The sequence below is a fragment of the Mirounga leonina genome, unplaced genomic scaffold, assembly GCF_011800145.1.
Source record: "Mirounga leonina isolate KUSES-001 unplaced genomic scaffold, KU_Mleo_1.0 Mir_94, whole genome shotgun sequence".
In the NCBI taxonomy this organism is placed as follows: Eukaryota; Metazoa; Chordata; class Mammalia; order Carnivora; family Phocidae; genus Mirounga; species Mirounga leonina.
Window position 1 is genome coordinate 41,913,137 of NW_023270855.1, and position 22,673 is coordinate 41,935,809.

Genomic DNA, 22,673 nt, shown 5'->3' on the forward strand with positions numbered 1-22,673 from the left:
GGCTGGGCACCCAGGGTGTGGAACGAGGGGTCAGAGGCTGGCTGGACAGGTGCAGGTGGAGGGGAGCATGTGGTGGCTGTTGGGCGTGCAGAAGGGGGACCTGGGCTGCGTCCAACTTCAGACCGTATTGCTGGGGGCGGGGGGGGGGGGTGCAGAGGCAGCGGGGCAGGATGAGGCTGAGCCGTGTCAGGGAGGGCTCCTCATTTTCCCCGGGGACAGCGATGTCTCTGTCTCGTGAGTCCTGAGCCCTTCCCAACCAGGTGGTGGCTCCTGGCCTAGCTGTCTCCTCCCTCTTCTCACACCCCAGCCTGGGGAACCGCACTGAGGACCTCCCAGGTTGTCCTCTGGGGTCTCTTTGTCCCAGCGATGCCCCTGTCCTCAGGTGAGAAACATGCGGTGGCACACGGGGTGTATTCACTGGCCCAGGTGCCCAGTCAGTGTGACATTTCATGTTTTCTGCCTTGAGTACGATGTCCTGGATGTGCCAGGTGTGGGGTGGGCGGCAGGTCAGAAACCCTGGGTAAAAAAATGCTGGCCATAGATCGAACACCTGTGCCCTCCCCAAATTCAGATGTTGAAATTCTAACCCCAAGGTGATGGTATTTGGAGGTGGGGCCTTTGGGAGGTGATGAGATCTTGAGGGTGGAGCCCTCATGAATGGGGGTGAATGTCCTTATAGAAGAGGCCCCAGAGAGGTCTCTTGGTCCTTCTGCCAAGTGAAAACACAGGGAAAAGACAATCATCTATGAACCCGGAAACTCTCATCAGACACAGAATCTGCTGGCAACTTGATCTTGGACTTCCCAGTTGGCAGAACTGTGGTTTATAAGCCCCCGAGTCTATGATGTTTTGTTGTAGCAGCTGGGACAGACTCCAGACCGTGCTCCTTCTCAGTTTCCCTGGCTCTGCCCAGACCCCTGCCCCACAGTGAATGGCAGGGCCACAGCCACTGTGCCATCTCAAGGAGTCTTGGGTGAGCACATGGTCCTGGAACAGACACGAATTCGGGCCAGCCAGACTCCCCTGAGCCAGGAGGCGGCCTAGTGTGCCCGGGAGCTGCCAGTTCCCATCCTCAGATCAGCCCATCTGAACCAGGCTTGCCCTCAGAGGCGGGGTGAGCCTGCCTGGGCTGGGGGGTAGGATGACTGCGGGGATAGAGCTGTCAACCCAGGGGACAAGGGGATGGAGCCTCCTCAGAGCCTCTGGATTAGGCTTGCAGGAGGGACTGGCATTTACTGAGTGCCGACTGTGTGCCCAGGTCTGCTCTGGGCACTGTTCCCACCACCTCACCTGGTCCCCGGCTCCCAGGTGGGTCCGGAGAGAGGATCCGCTGGACAGGAGGGGCCCCCCTGCCGCGAGGAGGGCCTGTGTCCTGCCTCCCAAGTGTTAGGATGCAGATCCCCTCCACCCAAGACCCCCTCCGGGCCAAGGGCTGGGAACAGGGGAGGGAGGCGGAAAGTATCCCGCGCCCAGAAGGCGACGTCGGGGCTCACCAGGCGCCGCCAGCGCCCCGAATGAGCTGGAGTGTCCGCGTGGCCCCTGGACGTGGGCCCGGCCCGGAGGCTGGGAGGGGCGTCCGCTCCCCCTCCCTGGCCTCGCTCTCCTCCCCTCCACTCCCTCCTCCGGGCGGGGTTCCCGGAACAGGCCGCCAAGGGCGGGGCGAGGAAGCGGTGGCCGCCCGGGTCGCTGAAGCTGCGGCGGTGTCTCAACCCCTGCCGCTTCTGTCCGTCTGTCCTCGTGTCAGTCCGCCGCCCAGCCATGGCTGCGTGGGTCCCCGCGCCACGGATCCTGCTGCTGGTGCTGCTGCTCCCCCCGCCTCCAGGTGGTGAGCCTCGCGGGGTGGGGGCAGTGCGTCCCGGGCAGGGACAGTGAGTCTGGGAGGGGGGCAGCCACGTTCGTGCGTCCCTGGAGCGAGCCCGGGCAGCACCATCCCCAGTGTCCCCTACCCCCAATAACCCCAAGGCAGCCAGCCAACCCCCAGGACTGCCCTGACCTCAGTCAGCACCCCCGTGTCTGAACAGACTCTAGGAAGTTCCCACCATTGCTGTGCCCTGGGTAATGGTGGTAGTGGTGGGATCTGTGCTCCCTTAGATGTTCCACGGGATTGCGTCCCCAGGGGCTGGGGTAGGAGTCCCTGCCTGGCCTTAGCCTAGGGTGGTGGCAGGAGGGAGGCCTGGCCCCTCTGTCAGAGGCCTTCCCTTCGGCCCTATTTACTGGCTGGACTCCCCCACCCCCTGCTCCCATGGCCCTGGTGTTCCTGGGGACGCCTGAGGCTGGTCTCCCGGGTTGGAGGAAACACCACTGTGTGTGTTGATGGTAGACTGATGATTCACCGACGGAGGCGGCCAGGCTGGGGGCCATTTCAGGGTAGGAATTGGAACATCCCCTTGCCCAGCCCGAGGAAGCCGAGCGATCCCTCTGGGGTGAGTGGCTTTCTCGAGGAAAAGGGCTTTATTTCCTGGGGGGCTGAGATGCCTCTGGGGACCTGGGGTGGGAAAGTAAGAAGGTGGAGCCCAGGTCCCTGGTCCAGTGAGATCTGGCAAGCCTCGTCCAGCGTGTCTGGGGCCCAGAAGAGCATTTCTGTCGTGGGCTCTTGGCCCAAACAGTGCAAGGGGTGTGTGTCTTCAGCCCCAGCTTAGAGGCTGGGCTGTGGCCAAGGAGGCCGAAAGGACCCTGCTGGAGGTGGGTCACCTGAGTTACCCAGCAGCGCAGGCCATGCTGACCATACCTGCTGTCAGGCGGACAGCTGGCTGGGGGGAGCCTGGGAGTGGTCAGGTCCTCTGCGCCTGCAGCTTTGCCCAGAGCAGGGTTCTGCCTGAACCTGCCAAGAACGGAGCACCCCGCCCCCGTCCCCCATCCCCTTCCTAGTTATCTCTTCTCAAGGAGGTCACTCAGTGCCTCTGTCTTTGGGACTTGCTCTGTATGTGATACACTGACCAGGCTGAGTCTCCAGACACGGCACGCTGCCCTGGGGCTCTGGCCAGTCTGGGTCCCCCGGGTCCAGGTGCTGAGCCAGGACTGTTTCCAGGAGACATAGCCATACGTCAGGGTTTGTCATCAGACCTGTCTCCAGGACCATAGCCACCTGGGCCTTGCTGGACTGGGTGTTCTATTCGGGGTCTGTCCAGGCACAATCTGGGACTGCCCCCCTCCTGCTGGTGGGCACTAGATCTCTGCTAATGTAGCTTAAGGATGCATGGGAACATTTGGCTGTAGCTTCTTCCTGGAAGTTTGCAGGCCTTGTGGTCTCCCAAAGCCCTGGGTCATTTCCCACACTTGTCAGCCAGGTCCTCTCAGTTTGACCTGGAATACTGGAGCTCTGTCCTTACCCCAGCCTGTGGGAAAGTCCTTGGATCCCTACTCTGGCTGAGAGCCTTGAAATGGTTCTGGGGCTTAAAGTGGTGCCACTGCCTCAGAGCCCTGGCCACCAATTGCATAAACGTTTCCTAGGCACCTGCTGCAGGCCCAGCCCAGGGCTAAGTGCTTCACGGACATTTATGGTGGGTATGGCCGGACATTTATGGTGGGTATGGCCGTGGCTGAAGGTGAGCCTGCCTTGAGGGCGTGGTCTGTGAGCGCCAGGGCCCTGGAATCCAGGGTCTAGCAGAGGCACTGAGTGGTGAGGGGAGGGAGTAAGGATTGAGAATGGGTTGGTTCAGTGCCTGGGCCCGAGCAGCTGGTTGGGGGCGTTACTGTTCAGCTCTGACTGCTGGGCTTGGGCAGCTTCTAGAGGAGGGGGACTGGAGTAAGGCCGTGAAAGATGAGTAGATTTGAAGACAGGGAACGGGAAACAGGCAAGAATATGGGCCGAGTGTGGATAGAGCTAGAAAGTTGGGGTGACCATCAAAGCCCTTTGCAGTCCAGAGCCTGCTTTGTGGACCCTGGACTTGATCCTGAGGCAGTGGAGACCAGGGATGGTCCACGAGCGGGAAGTGGCCCCTCCAAACTCCCACTTAGGAAGGTCAGTCTTCATCAGAAGGCAAGTGGCTGGTAGAGGAGAGAGGGAGCCCGGTTAGGTGCCTCTGCTGTGGGACAGAGGGGAGGGCAAGGCAGTGCTAAGGGAGGGGCTACGTGGGCTGGGACATGGCTGAGATTTGGCGTGAGGCCTGGCCCTATAGCCACCAATTAACAAGTGTGCTTTTCCGCTCCAGCCCACAGTGAAGTATGTGTGGCTTCCCGTGGACGCAAATTCTTCCCCGAGTCCTGTCCTGATTTCTGCTGTGGCAACTGTTACAACCAATACTGCTGCTCTGATGAGCTGAAGAAATTTGTGGGCAGCGAGGGAAGCTGTGCCGGGCCTGAGGCCAGGTGGGTGCACAGTGGTCGCAGGGTAGGAGGCCTGAGCCCGCCCCCCAGCAGGAGTGTGCCTGAAAGAGAAATAGCCCTGCCCCTCTGGCCTCGCAGCCCCCTCAAGATGCTAGAGCACTGGACCAGGGATGGGGGTAAGGGATGGGAGCTCCTGTTCTGGGCTTGCTCAGTTAGTCCCTTGCCCCTCTCTCCCCAACCCTCAAGGGCTCCAGCTTACCTGGCTCACTCAGTCTCGGGCTGAGCAGTTTTCTCAGGGCTCGTGGCCTCAGCTGGCCCTGTGGCTCACCCCTGGGTATGTACCTGGACCAGCAAAGATGCACACCTTGGTGTGAGTATACCCTGTAGCATATGCATGCACCTGGCAGGGGATTGTATGTGATTTGTGTAGGTATCATCTTGTGGGCCCTGGGGCACACATCACACTCTGCACCATGCCTGGGTCCTCTTGGTGTGGCCACTGGATTTGCATTCCATCTAGGTTTAGACCGTTTCATGGGCTGTAAGCAAGGTCTCCCTTTGCCACGTCTGTGTTTCTTTTGTGCTTGGTCATAGGGATAGAGAGGGTGGAGGTGGTCCAACTTCTCAGCTCATGGCAGGTGATCATCACTGGTCTGGGCAAGCCCAACCCACCCCGTACCATCTTATATATTTAATCTCACGTAACCTTTCCATTTCCCTCTCACCCCATAAGCAACCAGTCTGTATGTCCTTTTCATTGTTTGTGTGATTGATTGATTGATTGATTTTTAAGTTAAAGTTTTGTTTTGTTTTTTTTAAACTCTACACCCAACAGAGGGCTCAAACTCACGACCCCAAGATCAAGAGCTGCATGGTCTACCGACTGAGCTACTTTGTGTTTTGAAAAGTCTACATTGTTTTGTGGATACAATGAACTCCCTTACTTTTTTGCATTCAGCACAGTGTTTTTATTTGTAAGACCCATTCATATTGCATGGTGTACAGCTGGGCTGTGCCCACCCTGTGGTGTCATTCTCTGTGGTGTGAGTCCTAAGCTTGCTATCATAGATAATTGCTGTGGGCATCTTCCTATACTTCCTTTCTCTTTTTGTGGAACCATGTGAGAATTTCTTGGACGTGTACATGGGAGCAAATTGCCAGGTCAGTGAGATGTGTGTAGTTACTAAGGACTTCCAAGGTGTTCTTGGGAATGGCAGCACCAGGCTGCATACCTGCCAGCCATACCTAAGGATTCCTGATGGATCATATTCCACCCTTTCACTGGAAGTGAACACCTTTTGGTGTCCTTATATTTTTACATGTGTCTTTAAAAAAAAATCCATTCCAGGGCACCTGGGTGGCTCAGTTGGTTAAGCGACTGCCTTCGGCTCAGGTCATGATCCTGGAGTCCCGGGATCGAGTCCCGCATCGGGCTCCCTGCTCGGCAGGGAGTCTGCTTCTCCCTCTCCCACTCCCCGTTTGTGTTCCCTCTCTCGCTGTGTCTTTCTCTGTCAAATAAATAAATAAAATCTTAAAAAAAAAAAATCCATTCCAGTAATTTTTTTTAATACAGCATTTCATTTAAATTTAATGTAATTATTGGTGTTCTGAGATTCTATTTGCCATCTTATTTTGTGCTTTTTTTGGTCTCTCCTATTCTGTATTTCTTTTTTTTTCACTTACCATATTGTTTTGGTTTGTTCTTACTCCATTATTTTTTCTTCTATTGTTTACTTCTTTTACCTTCTGTATTCCTTTATTCCTTTTTCTTGCCTCATTGCACTGGCTGGGACTTCCATTGCAATGTTGAATAGAAGTGGTGAGAGCAGAGCTCCCTGTCTGGGTCTCAATTTTAGGGAGAAAACATATAGGATTAGGTATGATGCTAGCTGTAGATTTTTCATTGGTGCCCTTTATCAGATTGAGGAAGTTTCCTTCTATGTCTAGTTTGCTTGGACGTTTAGTCATAAAGGGATTTTGAATTTTGTCAAATAGTTTCCCTGCCCCTGTACTTTTTCTAGGTAATCTTTTTGATGGTACTGTAAACAGTATAGTTTAAAATTCTCATTATTTATTGATATAAAGGTAATACATTTTTATAAATTGACCTTGTATCCAGAGACTTTACTAAATTTATGTATTAATTTGAGTGATTTTAATCGAAACTTCTTAAGAATTTTCTACGAAAGTAGTCACATCATGTGTAATTAATGCTTTTTTTCTTCCATTCCAATTCTTGTACTTTTAATTAATTTTTCTTGCTTTATTGCACTGGCTAGGATCGCCAGTACAGTGTTGATTGGAAGTGATGATAGGTAGCATTCTTGTCTCAGGGGAAGGCTTTCATCATTTCTGATTAAAAGTAATGTTTGCTGTAGTTTTTTTGTTTTTAAAGACACCTTATTAGACTAAGGAAGGTTTCTGCTAATCTGATAGTGATACTAAGAACTCTTTTTTTTACAAATCCTTGGTGCCTTTTAAAGATTTATTTATTTATTTGAGAGAGAGAGAGAGTGCACGAGTGGGGAGAGAGGCAGAGGGAGAGGTAAAGAGAGAATCTCAAGCAGACTCCCTGCTGAGTGTAGAGCCTGACTTGGGGCTTGATGTCACGACCCCAAGATCATGACCTGAGCCAAAATCAAGAGTTGGGCACTTGACTGACTGAGCCACCCAGGAGCCCCTCTTTGGTGCCTTTTTTTTTTTTAAGATTTTATTTATTTATTTATTTATTTGACAGAGAGAGAAATAGCGAGAGCAGGAACACAAGCAGGGGGAGTGGGAGAGGTAGAAGCAGGCTTCCTGCCGAGCAGGGAGCCCGAAAGTGGGACTCGATCCCAGGACCCTGGGATCATGACCTGAGCCGAAGGCAGACGCTTAACGACTGAGCCACCCAGGCGCCCTCTTTGGTGCCTTTTAAAAGAAACATATTTCTGGGGCTCCTGGCTGGCTTAGAGGAGCCTGCGACTCTTGATCTCAGGGTCATGAGTTCAAGCCCCATGTTGGGGATCAAGATTACTTAAATAAATAAAAATTTAAATGGAACATATTTCTTTTGGGTAAATATCTAGGAGTAAATTTGCTGAGTCACTGGCTGCATGTGTTCAGCTTTGGCAGGTACTCACAGTTTTCTAGCATTGTTGTACCATTTACACTCTTACCAGCCATGTATGAGTGTTCCAGTTTGCTGTGCCTCCTCTCAAAACTTGGCATTGTAAGTCAATTTTAAAAAATGGAGCTATAATTACATATAGTAAAATGCACAGGTCTTAATGTTTCAGCTTAATGAGTTTTAGTAAATGTATACTTCTCACATATAATACCTTAGGCAGGATCTATTCATTTCTATTTCCTAGAAGGTTTTAATTTTAGTAATTTTGCTGAATGTGTAGTAATACCTCATTGTGTTGTTTTCTTTTAAGTGTTTTGAAATTTATTGAGATTCATTTTATGACCCAGCATATACTATACCTTGGTAAATGTTTCATATGAACTTGAAAAATGGTATATTCTGCAGTTGTTGGGTGTAGTGCTTTAGAAGTGTCAGTTAGGTCAAGTTGGTTGATAATGTGTTTAGATCTTTTCCGTCCTTATTGGTTTTGTCTGCTTGTTTTATCGATTACTGAGAGACCACAGATATAGTTTATTCTTCTTTTAGTTCTGTCAATATTTGCTTCATGAATTCTGATGCTTTGTTATTAGGTGCATACGTATTTAAGATCGGTTTGACTTTCTGATGAAGTGTTCAATTTATCATGTGTAACGTCCCTCTTTATTTCTTGTAATAGTATTGTAAACCTCAAAGACCGTAAGTATTTTAATTGTTTTTGACAGTGAATATTTATTTATATTTATCCATATATTTATATTCTCTGCTGCTTCTTATTGCTTCCTACATCTTTAAGCCTCAACTGAGATCGTGCTTCTTCTACCTGTCATGCAGGTATGCTGGTGTCAAATTTTCTCCATTTTTGTTTCTCTGAAAATGTCTTTAATTTCACCTTCCCTCTTAAAGGATATTTTTCCCAGTTACAGATTTCTAGGTTGGCAGCTGTCAACTTCTTTCAACACTTTAAAGCTTTCATTCCATTGTCATTTCTTTTGTATTTATTTATTTTTTTAGTGATCTCTACACCCAACGTGGAGCTCGAATTTATGACCTTGAGATGCTTTTCTGACTGAGCTAGCCAGGCGTCCCATTCCATTCCATTGTCTTCTGATTTCTGTCCTTTCTGTTGAGAAACCAGTCGACAGTTTAATTATTGCTCCTTTGCAAGCAACATGTTTTTTTCTGAGTGCTTTTTTTTTAAAACTTTTTATCTTTTTAAGATTTTATTTATTTATTTATCTGAGAGAGAGAGCAGGCGAGCGAGCGTGCATGCGCGCATGCTCGCGTGCAAGCCAGGGGAGGGGGGGAGAGAGAGAGAGAGAGCATCTCAAGCAGACTCCTCATCGAGTGGGGAGCCTGATGTGGGGCTCGATCCCACGACTCTGAGATTATGACCTAAACCGAAATCAAGAGTCGGATGCTCAACTGACTGAGCCACCAAGGCTCCCCCCTCCTCTGACTACTTTTAAGATTTTTCTTTGTATTTGGTTTTCAGCAGTTTTGCTGTGATGTGCCTAGGTGGCTTTGTGCTGTTTGGGGTTCACAGTACTTCTTGAATTGTTGTTTTTTCCTCAGTTTTGAAAAATTGGCAGCTGTTATCTCTTTAAAGATTGCTTCTGCTCCATTTTCTCACTCTTTACCTTTTAGGACTCTAATTACACGTATATAAGACCTCTTGTAAACCTCTTGTATTTCGTATTTCACCCACCATCTTCTGTCTTTATATTTACTGTCTTTTTGTGTCTCTGAGCTTCAGTCTACATGTATTGGACCTATCCTCCAGTTTGTGAATTATATCTTCAGCTGTCGCTAATGAATTATGAATTTGTAGTATTGCTTTTTAGTTCTAGAATTTTTGTTTCTTCTTTTATATTTCATGTTCTCCTCAACTGCGCAAGTTTTTTCTTTCATCTCCTTGAACTGTGTATGTGGTGGTGTTTAATGTCAGTGGCTTCGATGTTTGAGGCCCCGTGGTATTTCCGGGGTCATTTGCCTCTGTTGTTTGTATTCATGTTGTCTTGTGTCCTAGTGTTTCTGAAAAATTTTGATGGCGTGCCGAACGTCACGTTTACAAAATTGATTGTAGAACTTTGGAGCCCAGGACTTCTTCCAGGGAGGATTTGTGTCGCTTTTGCCAGGGACACAGCACTCTTAAGATCATCTTGGTCTGGGATGCCTGGGTGGCTCAGTCGGTTAAGCGTCTGCCTTCAGCTCAGGTCATGATCCCAGGGTCCTGGGATCGAGTCCCCTGTCAGGCTCCTTGCTCAGCGGGAAGCCTGCTTCTCCCTCTCCCACTCCCCCTGCTTGTGCTCTCTCTCTGACAAATATATAAAATCTTAAAAAAAACACAAACACACCCCCAAAACATCTTGGCCTAACTGCAGAGACTGAGAGGATTAGAAGCTAAACTGTCTACTCACTTCCTCCCTTCTTAGGGTGCAGATTTTGAGGTCTCATCCCAAGTGAGTGGGAATCATCAGGGCCTCCCCACCTGGTGGGCTCTGGGTCTCATCTCTGTCACCCGAGACTTTCAGAGAACAGGCCCTCAGATACCATGCTTACTTCCATGGAGCTTTCTTTCCAGCCTTCCACACACCAGTGTGGTATCCTTTGCTCTGTTATTGCTCACCAAAGGCTACACACTGATTTTTTTTTTTTTAAGTTTCGTTTATTTAAGTAATCTCTACACCCGACGTGGGGCTCGAACCCATGACCCCAAGATCAAGAGTCGCATGCTTTTCCAACTGAGCCAGCTAGATGCCCCTGCACACTGGTTTTTAAAAACTATTTTCTCGGGCACCTGGGTGGCTCAGTTGGCTAAGCGACTGCCTTCGGCTCAGGTCATGATCCTGGAGTCCCGGGATCGAGTCCCGCATCGGGCTCCCTGCTCGGCGGGGAGTCTGCTTCTCCCTCTGACCCTCCCCCCCCTCATGTGCTCTCTCTCATTCTCTCTCAAATAAAATAAAATAAAATAAAATCTTTAAAAAAATAAATAAATATTTTAAAAACTATTTTCTCCTCAGCTTCACCTTTCCTTCAAATTTAGGATATAGTTGTTCCTAATGCTTTTTAATTTTATTTTGTTTTACATTTAATTTTGGAAATTTTCAATATATACAAAAGCAGAGAGAATAATGTAATAACTCTACATACCCATCACCTGCTTCCATAGTTACCAACACTCTGACACTTATTTTATACACCTCCCGCCACTTTTTTTTCTGATTCTTTTAAAACAAAACAAAAATTAAAACATCATAAAGATTTCTCCCAATGGCTCCTGGATGGCTCAGTCATCAGTTGAGCGTCCAACTCTGGATTTTGCTCAGGTGATGATGTCAGGGTCCTGGGATTAAGCCCTAGTTGGGCTCTGTGCTCAGTGTGTGTGTGTGTGGGGGGGGAGGTCTGCTTGAGATTCTCTCTCCCTCTGCCCCTTCCTCTGATCTCCCTCTCTCTCAAATAAATAAATAAATCTTTAAAAAAAGTCTCCTTAAATGTTAGTTTTTATCTGTACAAATGAGTCCTTTGTAAAGAAATATAACCACTCTTTCAATAACACATTTGGTACAATTAACAGTAATTCATTAATAATTTTCAATGCCAGTCTGTCTTTAGTTGCCTCCACTTGTTCCAAAGTGCCTTTTCATGGGTGGTTTGTTCAAATCAGAATCCAAAGAAGGTTATTATTATTATTATTATTTTTTTAAAGATTTTATTTATTTATTTGAGAGAGAGAGAATGAGAGAGAGAGAGCACATGAGAGGGGGAGGGGCAGAGGGAGAAGCAGACTCCCCGCCGAGCAGGGAGCCTGATGTGGGACTCGATCCCGGGACTCCGGGATCATGACCTGAGCCTAAGGCAGTCGCTTAACCAACTGAGCCACCCAGGCGCCCAAAGAAGGTTATTATTTTTATTTTTTTTAAATCAAAGTATAGTTGACATACAGTATTCTGTTAGTTTCAGGTATACATCATAGTGATTCAGTATTTTTATATGTTACAAAATGATCCCCATGGTAAGTGTCGTCACTGTCACTGTACAAAGTTATTACAATATTATTGCCTATGTTTCCTGTGCTGTATGTTACATCCCTGTGGCTTATTTATTTTATGACTGCAAGTTTGTGCTTCTTAATCCCCTTCACCTCTTTCACCCGCCCCGCCCCCAACCTGTCCTCCCTCTGTAACCACCACTTTGTTTCCTGTGTTGATGAAGCTCTTTCTGTTTTGGTTTGTTGCTTGTTAAATTCCACGTAGAAGTGAAATCATACGGTATTTGTCTTTCTCTGTCTTATTTCAGTTAGCATAATACCCTTCAGGTCTATCCATGTTGTCGCAAATGGCAAGATTTCATTCTTCTTTTTGTGGCTGAGTAATATTCCAGTGTGTGTGTGTGTGTGTGTGCGCGCCTCACATCTTCATTATCCACTAATCTACCAATCAACACCTAGATTGCTTCCACATCCTGACTATTATAAATAAGTCTGCAGTGAACATAGGGGTGCACATATCTTTTCGAATAGGTGTTTTCGTTTTCTTCAGATAAATACCCAGAAGTAGAATTGCTTGTATATGGATTATATGGTATGCCTATTTTTAACTTGTTGGGGGAACCTCCATACTGTTTCCCACAGTGGCTGCACCAGTTTGCATTCCTACTAACAGCGCACGAGGGCTCCCCTTTCTCCACATGCTCCCCAGTACGTGTTATATTGTGTCTTTTTAATACTGGCCAATGAAGCTATTACTTTTATTTTATTTTTATTTTTTAAAGATTTATCTATTTTTTTTTAAGATTTTATTTATTTATTTGAGAGAGAAAGAATGAGACAGAGAGAGCATGAGAGGGAGGAGGGTCAGAGGGAGAAGCAGACTCCCTGCCGAGCAGGGAGCCCGATGCGGGACTCGATCCCGGGACTCCAGGATCATGACCTGAGCCGAAGGCAGTTGCCCAACCAACTGAGTCACCCAGGCGCCCAAAGATTTATCTATTTTAGAGTGAGAGAGAGAGGGCAGTGGGGAGGGGCAGAGGGAAAGGGAGAGAGAATCTCAAGCAGACCCCACAGCGAGTGCGGAGCCTACGTGGGGCTTGATCCCATGACCCTGAGATCACAAACTGAGCCGAAATCAAGAGTGAGACACTCAACCAACTGTGCCACCCACACGCCCCTGAAGTTATTACTTTTTAAAAAATTTTTAATTTAAAAAAATTTTTTTTTAAAGATTTTATTTGACAGAGAGAGGGAGAGCACAAGCAGAGGGAGGGGCAGTGGGAGAGGGAGAAGCAGACTCCCTGTTGAGCATGAAGACCAATGTGGGGCTTGATCCCAGGACTCTGGGAATCATGACCTGAGCCGAAGGCAGATGCTTAACTGACTGAGCCACCCAGGCACCCCTGAAGTTATTACTTTTAAAATCTCTGTTGTGGGGCGCCTGGGTGGCTCAGTTGGTTAAGCAACTGCCTTCGGCTCAGGTCATGATCCTGGAGTCCCGGGATCGAGTCCCGCATCGGGCTCCCTGCTCGGCAGGGAGTCTGCTTCTCCCTCTGACCCCCCTCCTCTCATTGCTCTCTGTCTCTCATTCTTTCTCTCGCAAATAAATAAAATCTTAAAAAAAAATAAAATAAAATAAAAAAAATAAAATCTCTGTTGTACCTGTAGTTATTTCCCCTTTTTTATTATGCATTTTTTCTTTTTCTGTCTTCTTGATGAGTCTTCCCAGAGGGCCTACCAACTTCGGGTTTTTAAATCTTTTGTATTATTTTTTGTGGCTGTTGTTCTCTTATTTTTGTGTTTCCCTTTATTAATCCCTTCCTTATTTGGGGGATTTGCTCTATTACTTTTCCCCCACCTTTTTGAGTTTAACATCTTACGTTTATTATTTATTTATTTATTTATTTATTTATTTATTTATTTATTTATTTATTTTTAAGAATTTTATTTATTTATTCATGAGAGACAGAGAAAGAGGCAGAGGCAGAGGGAGAGGGAGAAGCAGGCTCCCTGCTGAACAAGGAGCGCAACACGGGACTCGATACCAGGACCCTAGGATCAAAACCTGAGCCAAAGGTAGACACTTACCTGACTGAGCCACCTAGATGTCCTAACATCTTACTTCTAAAGATAAATAAATTTCTGGGGCAGCTGGGTGGCTCAGTTGGTTGAGCATCTGACTCTTGATTTCAATTCAGCTCATGGTCTCAGGGTCATGAGATCGAGCCCCAGGTCAGGCTCTGTGCTCTGTGGGGAGTCTGCTTGAGATTCTTTCCCTCTCCCTCTCCCTTTGCCCCTCCTCCTGCCTACACACTGTCTCTCTTTCTGAAATAAATAAATCAATCTTTTTTAAAAAAGATAATTAATTTCCATCTAAGAACTGCGTTAGCTGTGTTTCATGAATTTTAACCTGTAGTATTTTTGTTATCCAGTTTTACTAATTTCTTAATTTCTTTTTTTTTTTTACTTGGCACAATTTTATTTATTTTTTCTTCCAAATTTTTGTTTAATTTCTAGTTAGGTAACATATAATGTAATATTGGTTTCAGGAGTAGAATTTAGTGATTCATCACTTATATACAACACCCAGTGCTCATCATAACAAGTGCACTCCTTAATGCCCATCCCCCACTTAGCCCATCCCCCACCCACATCCCTCCATTAACCCTCAGTTTGTTGTCTATAGTTAAGAGTCTTTTATGGTTTGCCTCCCCCTCTCTCCTTCTCTTTTTCTTTTCCCTGCCCACACATTCATCTGTTTTGTTTCCTAAATTCCTCATATGAGTGAAATCATATGGTATTTGTCTTTCTCTGACTGACTTATTTCACTTAGCATAATACACTCTAGCTCCATCCACATCATTGCAAATGGCAAGATTTCGTTTTTGATGGCTGAGTAATATTCCGTTGTATGGATATACCACATCTTTTTATTTTAAGATTCTATTGTTTTTATGTTTTTTTATGTTTGAGAGAGTGTGTGTGTGCACACGTGTGGGGGAGGGGCAGAGGGAGAGAGAGAGAAGCAAAGTCCCCGCTGAGCAGGAAGCCTGACCTGGGGCTTGGTCCCAGGACTCTGAGATCATGACCTGAGCTGAAAGCAGATGCTTAACTGACTGAGCCCCCCCACCCCCGCCAGGTGCCCCGATATACCACATTGTTTTTATCCATTCATCAGTCAGTGGGCGCTTGGGCTCTTTCCATAATTTCGCTATTGTTGATAATGCTGCTATAAACATCGTGCCCCTTTGAAACTGTATTTTTGTATTACATGTTTCTTAATTTACTTTATATTTTCTTATTAATGCACAGTTTTGTTGCTGTTTTCATTTTTTGGTACCATGTTAGTTTCTCAAGGTATGAGTTGTGTTTAGCATTTCTTTTTTCACTTTGTGGCTCGGTGGTCTTTCTCTGCTTTATTTCTAACTTCATCCCACTGCGGTTAGAGAAGATAACTTTGTATGATACCAATCTTTTCAAATCGATTGAGCCTCGTTTGTGGCCTTACATGTAGTCTATACTGGAGAATGTTCTGGGTACGCTTGAGAGGAGTGTTCAGCACTGTAGCCTGAGATCCTGTGTGTGTGATAGTCATCCTTGGGAGGCCATTGGGGCTCCTCTGTGGCCCGCGCAGGATTGGCTCTTGTGCATTTTGTGTGTGTGCTAAGGTAATGTTTGTTCCTGGCGTGCTGGGTGGGGCTTGGATGTGTTAATCATGAAGTTTCCTCTTTTCAGTGTGTCCGCTGACACAGAACCACTGGAGCAGCTGGGCTCAGCGCTGAGGTTTCGTTCCAGCTTGGACAGCGACCCGATGTCAGGGTAAATAAAACCTGCAGGCTGGGCACATCTTCCTGGTGGAGGTGACAAGGAGCTCAGTGGGCTAGAGTGAGGGCTGTGGGCACTGGGATGCCACAGAGTCATTATAGTGGGGCCCCAGAGGAGCTGACCACCAGGTCCCTGATCCTGATGTTGGAAAGTTGGGTCCTCATCATTGTGCTGGGGATAGGGGGACTGTGGTTGACAGTTGAAAGGCCAAGGGTAGGGGGACCCTGTTGACCTAGGTGATGGACGGGGTGGGCACTGGTGACTGATGGGGAGCAAGTGACAGCGATGGAGGTGATGGTGGTGACAGCGATGGTATGATGGTGACAGTGACAGGGCGATGGTGACAGGGATGGGGTGATGGTGGTGACAGGGATGGGATGATAGTGGTGATGGTGGTGGGTGATGGGGTGATAGTGATGGGTGATGGTGGGGATGGGGATGGGATGGTGGGGATGGGATGATGGTTATGGTGGTGATGGGTGATGCTGACGATGATGGCAGGGTGATGGTGGTCACAGTGATGCGGTGATGCTGGTGATGGTGACAGAGCGATCGTGATAGTGATAGGACAATGGTGGTGACAGTGATGGGGTGATAGTGGCAATGGTGACCATGATGGCAGGGCGATGATGGTGACAGTGACGGGGTGATGGCGGTGCTGGTGCTTGGTGATGAGGTCATGGTGGTGTGGTAAAGATGCTGGGATAACTGATGTGCCCAGTCCCTGTGTCAGGGCTTGTGAGTCATGGTTGCTGTATCAGGGCCCTTCTGTCAAGGGGCCGGGGAACAACGCAGTCCCCCAAACCTCGGTTCCCTTGGCCAGGTTCCTGCTGTGTGTTGTTGCCACCGTGACGAGGGGCTGTGACGTACCCTTCATGTGGGTGGAGTAAGCATGCAGCCACTCATGTATTTTCCTGGTGGGGTCTGTTCCATGTGCTGCGTGCCCCTGCCCCGGTGGATCTAGAAGCCCCTTTCAGGAGAAGATCTGCCCAGGCCTGGTTGCCCCTTTGGAGGAGCACACTGGGGGCTCCGGACCTGTGCGGGGGGTCCAGGTGCTTGCCTGTCCCATCCTGCCCTGTGAGCCTGGGTGGGTGTGGGGTCTCACTGGCCACAGGGGAATCAGGACAGGGCTTCTGGGAGTGGGGAGGTGCCACAGAGGTACAGCCTGTGGTCCCTCCTCAGTGCCCAAGGCCCGGCCTCTGCTCTCCAGTCTGCTGGCTGATCCTGCACCCTTGGCTGATGGGAGACTGACACCTCGACTCGCCCCTCCCTCCACACGCGGGGAGTGCCCTTCCTTTGCTGAGTCCCAGAACTGTGGGCTTTCTGACGGCCCCACGGGACATCCTGCTGTCCAGCCGGTGTGGGCCTGGGGCAGCGTCCTGGGGACAGTGAAGTGTTCTGGGCAGTGCTGGTCTGAGTGGCGTTCAGGAAGACCATTCTGGCTGCTCCACGGATGCTGAGGCAGGAAGGGGGTGGCAGCCATGGCTTCCCAGGCCCAGGTGTTGGGAGGCCAGAGGGAGACCAGGCTTGGTGGGGGGAGGTGAGGCCGGAGACTGTCATTCGGCAGCTGCCTGCTAGGGAGTGGCCAGGGGGGTGGCGGGGGGCCTGGCCTCTGCTCTGTTGACGGGGCCAGAGGTCCAGCCCTGTGAGAGGATGTGGGACCAGGAGTGGGTGTGGGGTGAAGGGCTCAGGTTGGGTGGAAGGAGTGTGTTGAGGACTGAATCTGAGGGTCAGCAACATCTCCCCGAGGAAGGGCCTCGGGAGATGCTGAGAGGGAAGGTTCAGAGAAGCAGAAGGAAAGAGGAAGATGCTGGGGCTGTGGAGTATTGAGAAATGTGGATGCCACACCACAGAGACCATGGCACCCTTGGCAGGAGCCATTCAGTGCAGCGGATTGAAGAGCGAGTTGGAAACGTGTAGGGTGAAGTGAGTGTGGACAGTTTCAGGGAGAGATTTGGCTGCGAACCAGTGAGGGGGAAGACAGGAGTCGGAGGAGGAGTCAGGGTGAAGAAGGGCTTCTTGGATGCTGGTGGAGACTTGAGCTGAGAGAGGGGACATTGCAGAACAAGGTCCCCACGGGGCATAGGAGGAGAGGCTGCTCGGACTGGTGGCAGCAGAGAGGTAAGTGGGGTGAGCCCAGGAGCACCTGTCCCTCCGTGAGCTGTGCACACAGAACCGGGTCGGGTGGGTGGTGTGCACCCTCCTGCGCGTGGCCCCGCCCTGGCAGCCCCGCCCGCCCGGGACGCGCAGGTGACTGCAGTCATGCTGCCCGACTTGCCTGCGCCTGCACCTGCCTCTGACCAGAGCCCTGTGTCTCGCACGGCACCTGCCTTATGCAGGTTTAGGGCTTAGGAAGCGGGCAGAAGGGCAGGGTCAGCAGCGACACTTCTGTGAGTGCCCTCAGGTGGGCATCTGTGTGCTGCCCCCTCGGCCAAGGGCCCTGTTTACCCACTGGAGTGTTGGCTCCTTCGTGGGGTCCAGCCCCTGCTGCGCAGGCCATGGCTGAGAGCTCCAGAGAAGCCTCAGTGGGGGGAAAAAACCCCACGTCTCCCTCTGTGGGTGACTCCTTGGGTTCTCCAAGAATGAGGCACCAGGTCAGAGTGCAGGGACCCAGAGGAGGCCACCTCTGCCTGTCACAGCCTGGATGGGTTGTGTCTTCCCTTGACGTGGGCCCTCTGCTCCCCAGAGTGTGGCCATGTTACCTGTGGGCCTGCGGTTGGCCCAGGTCTTCTGCGGCCTGCTCCCCAACTTTGGCAGGTGAACCCTATCCTGCCCTGTTGAATGGTCAGTGCATTGCCAGCATCTTGGTCAAAGTGCTGTTGTCCCTGCTCCAGAGAGGGTCTTTCCGCAGTCCACACACTGGGGGTCTTTGGCCTTCTGGAACCACCCAATTCAGCCCTGCACACTCCCTGCTTGGGCTGATTCTGCCTTTTTTTTTTTTTTTTAAGATTTTATTTATTTATTTGACAGAGAGTGAGTTAGCGAGAGCAGGAACACAAGCAGGGGGAGTGGGAGAGGGAGAAGCAGGCTTCCCGCCGAGCAGGGAGCCCGATGCGGGGCTCGATCCCAGGACCCTGGGATCATGACCTGAGCCAAAGGCAGACACTTAACGACTGAGCCACCCAGGCATCCCTAAAATTTGTCTTATTTTAAGTTTAATTCTCTGGTGAGACCAATCCTAGATTCTTTTTTTTTTATTGTCAACTATAATATATATACAGAGAAGTCCACATAGTTACGCAGTTTATTTTTTTTTAAGTTTTAAGTAATCGCTACACCCACTGTGGGGGTCAGACTCGTGACCCCGAGATCAAGAGTCACAAGCTCTACTGACTGAGCCAGCCGGGTGTCCCAGATACACACAGTTTAACAAGTAAATTATAAATCAAATTCCTGGTGATCCCAAGAGCTACGGGAGCCATAGTAGGCTTTGGAGCAGGGGTGACATGATCAGACCTGGCAGGTTGGCCAAGGGCCCTTGAAGAGGCATCTACATCATGCTGGCGAGGCAGGCTGATGGCTTGGAGCATGTGCTGGTGGGAGAGGGGGAGCTGAGGGGACTCGTGTGTCATTCCGAGGGCCCCAGGGGCTGCTGGTGGACCTAGGTCACTGAAGGTGCCCATCAAGGAGGACAGCTGGAACAGGGCTGGCGGGCTGAGCAAGAGTGTGGCTTGGGCACTCAGCCAGGGCACCTCAGATCCCAAGGCGGCGTCTGGGCAGGAGGGTGGATAGGCATGGTGAGAGGCCAGGGCTGGGCAGGCGAGGCTGGCGAGGCAACTCTGGGAGGACCGCCTGACCACCTCGGCTTCCCTCCCTGCTCCGGGCCCTCTGGAGCAGCGGGGCCTTGCTGTGTCTTTAAGGGCTCTGTGTTGCTCTTCCTGTCACTGACGTCAGGGCGAGGGGCGGGCCAAGATTTGCCTTCCTTTTCCTAGAAAGGGGAGGGGATTGGAACTGAGTGGCCCATGATGGAAAGAGGGGACGTCCAGGGCTGCTGGAAGCCGGGGAGTGAAGGCGGAGGCTAACATGGGGTGAGCCTGGGCGCCATACTGTGTGTGTGTGTTCGTGTGTGTGTGTTTCTCTCCATTCCTTGGGGGCAGCAGCGGGTCTGGGAGGAGCTTGTGAGTCTGGAGCAGGTGAGGGCCGCATAGTGGCCAGTGGCTTCTGGTCTGTGAGTGCAGTTGTGTATTTTGGAGTCCACGGTGTGAAAGGTCTGTCCTAGCCTGTCGCTGGGCTGTGTGGGGCCCTGCTGAGGTGGTGCTGCCCCTCCGGACTGTGAGCGGAAGCCCCTCCACCCGGGGCGGGGTGGGGTGGGGCCGGGCCCACCGCCTTCCCCTGGGCCCTCAGTAGAGGCGGAGGCCCTGTAGCTCACCAAGCTCCCTTCCTGTTTTATTTTTTATTTTATTTTATTTTTTTAAGGAGGCTCCACGGCCAGCATGGGTAGGGCTTGAACTCACGACCCAGAGATCAAGAGATCAAGAGTCGTAAGCTCTGCCAACTGAGCCAGCCGGGTGCCCCTCCTTCCACGTTTGAACGCACTAGGTGCAGTCACCAAGCATGTGCCTTGCCTTAGAAAAGAGTTTAGTCCCTGGCAACAGAGGAGGAGAGCAAGGGGCTCTGTCTGCCCTTGAAAGTCAATTTTAGTGAGCTTCCTGCCCAGGGCCTGTCCTTTCTTTAAAGCCCCTGCACTCTGTTGTGGTCCTTGCTGAGGGGCTGGCATCAGGCAGGCGGGCCTCCTCTTCCAGAAGGCAAGGTTAGCTCCAGCACCCCCATCTCATCCACCCGTCTCTTTGTTTGCCCACTTGCCCCACTGGTCAGAGTGTGGGAGCCCTGGGATGTACGTGAACCCCTGGCACAGGGCTGCGCAGCCAGCAGGCTCGCCGTCACTCCTGGGGGGCCTGCAGCCCCTCTCTGGGGCTAGTGCTGAGGCTGCGTTCCCTGCGTGCCTCTCTCACTGTTCTGGCCACGCTGGCCTCTGCTCTCCTGGAATTTCTCCCCACCTTTGCCCCTTGTGCTGCTATTTTACCTCAACATCTGCCTCCTGCGCTGAAGTGTGGGCTCCCAGAGGCCGTGAGCTGGTTGGTCTCGCCCAGAGGGATGGGCCTGAGCCACGTGCCCGAGGCCCGGCTCCTGAGTGGGTGGGGTGGACAAGGGGTGTATGGTGGGGAGACACTCCTAGGGCGTAGACCCTGGGTGAGGTGCTTTACCCAGACTTGCGAAACAGCCCCATTTTACACCAAGGAAACAGTCTGAAGGAGAGTCAAGCTATCCCACCTGGAAGTTGCTCTGTGTTGCCCCGAGTCTCCTCTGGCAAGAGGGGTGCCCCTGGGAACGGTGGGGTGCGGACTGCTGGTCCTGGGCCGGGGCGAGAGGCCCTGGGTCACCGCCGGCTCTTTGGCAGGTTTGGGGCAACTGTAGCCATCGGCCTGACCATCTTCGTGCTCTCCGTTGTCACCGTCATCATCTGCTTCACCTGTTCCTGCTGCTATCTCTACAAGATGTGTCGCCGGCCACCGCGTCGTAAGCACGCCTGCCCCCTCCCTGCCCCCCGTGACCCTGGGTGTGTAGGTGCAGAGCCCAGGTGCTGGGGCGGGGGGGCTGACCAGGGCCCTGACTCGGCTAAGCTGGAGGGAGGGGTGGCTGTGGTCCTGACTGGGATTCTCTCTGCAGCGGTGGTCACCACCACGGCCACCACGGTGGTGCACACCCCTTACCCTCAGCCTCCAAGTGTGCCACCCAGCTACCCCGGACCAACGTACCAGGGCTACCACCCCATGCCCCCGCAGCCAGGGATGCCAGCAGCACCCTACCCGACACAGTACCCCCCGCCTTACCCTGCCCAGCTGATGGGCCCCCCGGCCTACCACGAGACATTGGCTGGTGAGTACCACTGCCAGCGCTGGCCCTGCCTGACCCCCCCCCCGCCAAATCGCCTGCCACTGTCACCTCAGGCTGCAGCCCTCCGTGTTCACAACCAACCAGTGTCCTCTCTGTTTTCAGGAGGTGCAGCCGTGCCCTATCCTGCCAGCCAGCCTCCTTACAACCCGGCCTACATGGACCCCCCGAAGGCAGCCCCCTGAGCCTGTCCCTGCTTCTCTGGCTGCCACTTGGTGTGTGTGTGTGTGTGTGTGTGAGAGAGAGAGAGAGAGAGAGAGAGAGGGGAGATGGGTATGCAGGCACGGTCCTTTTCTCCCCGTGCGTGGTGTTTGTGTCCAGTCTGCACACGAGGCTTCTTGTGATGCCGTGCTGGGGAGCAGTCATTGCCAGAGTTGCTGGGACCCTTCTTCGTTCTCTTCCTCACTTGAAATTGTGCTCTTTTGAAATCTCAAAATTCAAAGACTGGGGTGGGAGTTCTTTCCCATACTGCCCCAGGGAGACCAGGCTGGTGGGGGCTCGTCCTGCTAGGACAGTGGGGCTTTTTGTAGGCAGTGTGCCCACGTGTTCTGGTTTGGGCAGAGTGGCTAGCCACTGCTCAAGGCCATGGCCTGTCCGCAGGGCATGGGGTACTCCTCAAGGAACCAGAGCCATCGTGGCATGGGGGTGAGGCTCGGGGCCTAAGTTGGGTTTTAATCCTTTCAGCAGTCGTCCCATAGTCCCCAGAGCCTGTGCCCTGCCCAGCAGAGGGCGGGCAGCCTCCCGAGACCAAAACACTTGAGGCAGAGGCCCACCCACCCGAGCGCGGTCTGCCTGGACTGTCCCTGCATCTTTCCTGGCACCACCTGGAGGGCCACGTCCACCCACGGCTCTGGCTGCCCTGGCTGGCCACGACCCCCACCACAGGTAGGCAGGGCGGCCTCTGTCCACCTGCACACTCAGGTGTCCTCCCTGCAGTGTTTTTGTTTTCCTTTCCTTTTAGGCAAAAAGTTTGCCTGTTTCCTGTTTTAAAATGTATGTGATCATTTTTGTGAGGCTGAACCCCCTGGGTCCTGGAGGGAAATTGGCCCACTGTGGAGAGGGACCGTCAGACCTCTGATAGGCCCTACCTCTCCCCACACCAGCTTCACAGAATAGCCAGCTCCTGTACCCCAGTCTCAGTGTGTCCTGGCACCCAGGACACCTGGGCCAAGGGGCCGTCTGGACCAAAGGTGGAAGGGGGCCCTAGGTGGCTGCTCTCGACCAGACATGAATACCTCGGTGTTCCCTGTTCCTCTGTTAATATCTCACCCGATCTGTCTTAGCTTTGTACCTGTTGATGTGTTTCTGAGAGTCTAGGGTCTGCACCTTTGTTTATAATAAATGCAAACATTTGGGGTTGCCGCCTTCTTTCTTCAGAGCCTTGGGTGCTGGGACTGGGCATTAGGCCATGTACCATCTTCATCCATCTCTTGGGTTTCCATGTTTGCCCTGTCTTTCCTGGGCTCAGGTGTCTGGCCATCCTGCTAGGGAGGGTGGAGGACAAAGACTGTGCCACCCTCTGTGTCCCCCTCCCCAGGTCCCTGAGTGTGGGCAGAGGTGCAGGAGGCTTCTCTAAGGCTGCCAAGGAGGGTA

The 22,673-nt window shown here is 51.3% G+C and overlaps 1 protein-coding gene across 3 annotated transcripts; it reads left to right on the forward strand.

Moving 5' to 3' along the window:
- The first annotated feature begins 1,652 nt into the window (after nt 1-1,652).
- Nucleotides 1,653-22,437, forward strand: SHISA5 (shisa family member 5). Of its 3 annotated transcripts, none has more exons than XM_034998170.1 (6): nt 1,653-1,822; nt 4,152-4,308; nt 15,099-15,182; nt 20,587-20,705; nt 20,856-21,065; nt 21,186-22,437. In XM_034998170.1, exons 1-6 carry the CDS (start codon nt 1,759-1,761, stop codon nt 21,263-21,265), a joined length of 714 nt encoding a protein of 237 aa, XP_034854061.1. In that variant the 5' UTR covers nt 1,653-1,758; the 3' UTR covers nt 21,266-22,437. The 3 variants fall into 3 exon arrangements, with proteins under 3 accessions (XP_034854061.1, XP_034854060.1, XP_034854062.1); XM_034998169.1 differs by having other exon boundaries at nt 1,658-1,825; XM_034998171.1 differs by lacking the exons at nt 1,653-1,822; nt 4,152-4,308; nt 15,099-15,182 and adding an exon at nt 19,116-19,216 and having other exon boundaries at nt 21,186-22,436.
- The last annotated feature ends 236 nt before the right edge of the window (nt 22,438-22,673 follow it).

What these genes read in the sequence shown, in the direction of transcription:
- SHISA5 (XM_034998169.1), top strand. Translation starts at nt 1,759, where the DNA reads ATGGCTGCGTGGGTCCCCGCGCCACGGATCCTGCTGCTGGTGCTGCTG. An exon ending in GACAGCGACCCGATGTCAGG is followed by an intron (nt 15,183 to 20,586) that starts GTAAATAAAACC and finishes GCTCTTTGGCAG; the next exon opens with GTTTGGGGCAACTGTAGCCA. An exon ending in CTACCACGAGACATTGGCTG is followed by an intron (nt 21,066 to 21,185) that starts GTGAGTACCACT and finishes CTCTGTTTTCAG; the next exon opens with GAGGTGCAGCCGTGCCCTAT.